At 42.4% G+C, this 4,643-nt stretch overlaps 1 protein-coding gene across 1 annotated transcript; it reads right to left on the bottom strand.

Moving 5' to 3' along the window:
• Window positions 1-807: 807 nt before the first annotated feature.
• Window positions 808-4,387, bottom strand: LOC129343511 (interleukin-17F-like). The gene is made up of 3 exons (XM_054999757.1): window positions 4,320-4,387; window positions 2,895-3,121; window positions 808-1,310 (listed from the first exon to the last, which is right to left on the bottom strand). The coding sequence occupies exons 1-3, from the start codon at window positions 4,353-4,355 to the stop codon at window positions 1,013-1,015; spliced, it is 561 nt and encodes a 186-aa protein (XP_054855732.1). The 5' UTR covers window positions 4,356-4,387; the 3' UTR covers window positions 808-1,012.
• Between the last annotated feature and the right edge of the window lie 256 nt (window positions 4,388-4,643).

Here is a 4,643-nt window from a genome sequence, read left to right as displayed (position 1 = left end):
TGTTTTATGTGTTTTAAATATATATATTTGTATTTTAAATGCTTTTTAATTTATGAAATGTTTTAGTGTTTTATTATTTGCTGCCATGGGGACTCTGAAGTGGGTGGAAAGGCTGCCTAGAAGTGTTTTAAATAAATAAACTCAAAGACCTTGGACCACCTCTAACATTCCCATAGGAGCTCTGAGTATGACACTGACTGCCAGAGTCACTTCTGCACCTGGGCGGGGCGGGGGGTGTCTTCATATTTGAAACCTGAGGAAACATCTTAATATCTGTTCCTGTTATATCTTTTTCTATCAAGGGGATCTGGTTTGGAGGTGGTCCTCTACCTTTAAGTTAGCTCCTAGGTTTCCTGGATGGGGTCTTCGAGGGGGCTCATTCCCCCAGTGGGGGTGGGGGATCCTCTGTCCAGCTTCCATTGCCTGTCACCACTTTTTTAAAAAAACCATGCAGCATCACACGTTGTTACATCACTTCCAGTAAAAAAAAAAGACATACTCTAAGTGACATAGAGTAGCTCTAGGAATTACCCAAAGGAAGGAAGGAAGGAAGGAGGTGCACTCAAGTTCCTGGTCTGGACCACAGGCACAGTGCAAAGCCATGGTGGAGGCTGAGGAAAACCTTTCTGAAGTTCTTCATTATTTCACCACTAAGACTGATTATTCTAAAGAATGACTAGGTGGAGAGAGAGCTCAGTATGTCTATGTTTTTTATTAATTGTATAAGTTACTGAATAAATACAAATACTTAGAATCTATGCTTTTGCAGAGGCATAAATATGATAATAGTATATATAAATACCTGCTTGAGAATTATTGCAAAACTTTTTTAAAAATACAACCAAAGAGTCACACTTTCATCAATCACACAGGGAATTCAAAATGTTCACATCTGCAGAAGATTAAATTGCATCATCTAAGAAGAAAACTGACTTCAAAAACAAACAGACTAATGTGGGCCCTGTTTCTGGTCATCTTGAGAATGGCAGGTTCCTCTCTTCAGTGGACATGTTCATTGCTTCAGCCCATGGCTGGTCCTTGTCAAGTCTTTGTAGTTCCCTGCATTCTTCCTGCGGTAGGTACTGGTAGTAGGAAAGGTGCAGGTGCACCCCACAGTGACCAGCTGTTTCTCCAGCCAGTAGGTTTGCTGGCAGCCTGCCTGCTTACGTTTGAGGACCAGGATCTCCTGCTGGATCGGGACAGAGCTCAGGCCGTAGTTCAGACCCCGCCCTGTGCCATCGACACAGGCAGTATAGCGGCAGCTGGCCTCAGCGATTGCATAGGGAAACCGGTTGGGATCCTCGTTAATCCTGTAAATCAATGCACAAAAGAGAGGGTCAGACTAAAGAGACAAGGTGGTGGATCTCTTAGTTTAACAGAATGTTTGATTGTTTAAGGTGGGTAGCTGTGTTGGCCTCTAGTAGACGTGCAAGATTTAGGTCCAGTAGCACTGAGAGACACTTTGGTGTAGTGGTTAAGAGCAGCAGTTATGTTATTAAAGATCAACTAGATTTCTAGGGTATGAGCTTTTGAGAGTCAGAGCTGAAAACTCATACCCTGGAAATCTGGTTGGTCTTTAAGGTGCTACAGGACCCAGATCTTGCTCTTCAGAATACATTGAGTCTCCAAATTGAAATCTGACTGCCTTGAGTAGGAAAAAAAGCCATCCATTGTTAGCTACCAATAGGAGGGCTTGTGCTTAGAATGGTGGCCCAATTTTTGCTCTCACTATATAAAGAAACCAGTGGCAAACAGACAATGTTATGGTGATGTCCTGCTCCTTTCTGTCACAGAATAAAATTCTGGCCGTCAATTTTGGCCAAAAGGATGCTGTAACAGCTGGACTTTGACATGTTCCTTTCAGGAGGGCAAAGGTTTGCTTTAGTTTGGATACCACATGCATACAGCTCTATACATCCATATATCATATGGATATCCCTATATTATAACCCATTTCTCATGCATCTTGAGAAGACATGAAGTTGCGTTTCATCAAAGAATGCTTGAAAGTATTGCTCATAATCCAACCCCTCCCCCCGGAATTTAAGGTAATCCATCAAATCCTGTCAGAGGTGGCTTTAGTTATTGCTTCAGCTCTGACCCATGGGGCACAGCCTTCTTTGGCACACATCCTATTGAAAGTAGCTGGAGTTCATAAACATGAACTAACCAGTTGTGCAAGATGACCCCACTTGGGATCCTGGGGAAATCACGTCCAAATCACGGGGTGGGAAACTGACTATTTTCAGACGCTGGAAGTAAACGGGGGAGGCAGGGAGAAAGAGGAGGGGAGTTGGTTTTTGTGGTGGAGGTATTCCTAAAGCAACATGCAACCAAAAAAGAAGTCGATTATTGGGGTTCAGCACCTCAAAGCTGAAGTGCTTCTGTTCTGAAGGAGCTTTTAATGACGCTATTTTGTTTACATGCCACATGACTTGTGGCTGAGAAAACATTACAGCCAGGGTGACAAACCTCCTAATATTACAAATGGAGGCTATATGCTCCAGAAAAAGGAAAAACGGACCATTGAGTCACAACGGATTTATGGGGATCCCAACCATAGGATGTTCAAGGCCAGTGGCGGCTTCCCATTGCCTTCCTCTGTCTTCCCTCCATCCAAGTACTGACCACAGCTGACCCTGCTTAGCTTCCATTAAATCCTCTTGAAGATATGAAGTAGGAGGAATAACATGACTGACTGTGAATATGTGTGTGTGTGTGTGTGTGTGTGTGTCTTTCCCTCAGCACTGTGTAATCATAGCCCTCATTCACTGATTGGAGGAAGGACCCCTCTCAGGTAGCCCGGCACCTTACAACTGAGCTCTACCTCAGGGGAGAAGTGGCCAAGAGAGATCAGAATGAGCCAGGAAAAACAAACAAACAGGTATGGGTACCTGTAATCCCATGGAGACAGAGATCTGTTCCTGACATCCTGAGACTTGGTGTTGCCTGGGTTGGTGTGAACGATATGTATTTTAACCCTCACGCTGTCAGGAAACTCAGAATTTTCATGGGTCGGGCAATCGTCACTCCATTGCTCGCCAGGAGGACTCTCCTTGAATTTTTTTGAGTTCCCGTAGACTGAATTTATTAATGCGAGCACCAGCACCAACCGTTTGATCTGAAAAGAAGAATGGATGCTTTGGGAATATACAAAGTCTTTGCAAAATAACCTACTGGATACAAGTTAGCAAAAGCCGTGATTTAATGCTAGCAAGAGAAATCAGAATCTCTCTGGCGATAACATGCATGATTGTTGTATTGCACCAAACAATCTGTGCTAAATGGCTTCCACTATGAGTTTAGGATCAAGAGTGCACCATCATGAAAATCCGAGTGATTGGGTAGAAACCGTGATCAGTAATTAAAATTAGGGATGTTAGGGTTCACCAATAACACCTCAGCTCTCCCACTGAAGTTCGAGCAAGGTTGCTTAACAGCAGGTAAGGATATACATGCTAAGCAGTCCTCTTATATCACGCACACAGGGGCTAGCAAGTTTACTAGTAGATACAGTGACAGCAGTTCTATTTTTCTCACATCTCTTCCTACAGCCTAGGTGATGTCTTGGCTGAAGATCCATTTAATACACAAGATCGAAGCAAGATCGAAGCAAGATCGAAATTGAATAAATAAAATAAATAAATAAATAAAGTAATAAATAGAGCAGAGCCTTCTTGGTTGCTGCCCCGAAGCTCTGGAATAAGCTAATTGCATGTCATACATAAATATATTTCACTGACTGTTTTGGGTGGGGGGAAATCTGCATGTTTCAAAGGATTGTCCACGCACTCACACAAAAATAACCATATTTCAAAGACTTCCACAGTTAGTTGGGAGTAGCCCAGTCCTCGAGGCTCTAAAGAAAGTCCAGAATAAATTTCTAAAAACATATAGCTCACATTCTGTCCTTAGTAGGGTCAGTGGCTGAGGCTGACTACAGAAAATTTTGAGTACTAGTTGGAAATGCATATGTAAACAAAATCTTGCATGCAGGTAGAAGGTTTTTAACATAATGAAGTAAACTAATTATCTCTGCGCGCGCGTGTGTTTCATATTGACAAAGCAGAAACCTGCTGGCGAAGATAAGGAGGTTAATATAACGTCAACTCACTTTGTATTCCTCTTAGCAAACATTCTAGATTCAAAGAAGTGGAAGTTAGTTATGAACAAGGTAACATAACTTTTTTAAAAAAATCTTTAATTGACTATCTATGGCCGTAATCTCAAGAATGCTTTCTTGAGAGTAATCTTCACAAAATAAAATGGGACTTTTTTCTAAGTAGACCTGTTTAGGACTGCTCCTTACGTGTACTTACCAGAGAGGACAATCTCTTAGGACTTCTTGCCATCATCTTGTTTCTGCTGAGATAGTATCCTCCTTGGTGCGGTGTGTATTTCAGCACCTTAAAACATATCTCCGAGCCCAGCTGCAGCCTCCTTTTATACTGTGCCTACAAAATCACAGCCATCTTTTCCATTGTAGTGCAGAGATCTTTTCCTACTCTGACTTGTGGTTCTAGGGCACACGTGGCTGACATTTACTAATTTTTTTTCTGTACCACTTCCTCCCAAACGTTATCTTGGTACATGAGGGGACAGGAAAAGAGATGCATGTCATGTACCAGCTACTTAGTCATGGG

This window comes from Eublepharis macularius, chromosome 1 (assembly GCF_028583425.1).
Source record: "Eublepharis macularius isolate TG4126 chromosome 1, MPM_Emac_v1.0, whole genome shotgun sequence".
Classification (NCBI taxonomy): domain Eukaryota; kingdom Metazoa; phylum Chordata; class Lepidosauria; order Squamata; family Eublepharidae; genus Eublepharis; species Eublepharis macularius.
This window is presented reverse-complemented; position numbering and strand designations above follow the sequence as displayed.

Bases quoted from the DNA above. Each gene is read 5' to 3' on its own strand.
- LOC129343511 (XM_054999757.1), bottom strand. From the start codon at position 4,355: ATGATGGCAAGAAGTCCTAAGAGATTGTCCTCTCTG. The intron at 3,122-4,319 runs GTAAGTACACGT...TCTTCTTTTCAG, and splicing joins CTAAGAGATTGTCCTCTCTG to ATCAAACGGTTGGTGCTGGT. The intron at 1,311-2,894 runs GTACCCATACCT...ATTGATTTACAG, and splicing joins CTGTCTCCATGGGATTACAG to GATTAACGAGGATCCCAACC.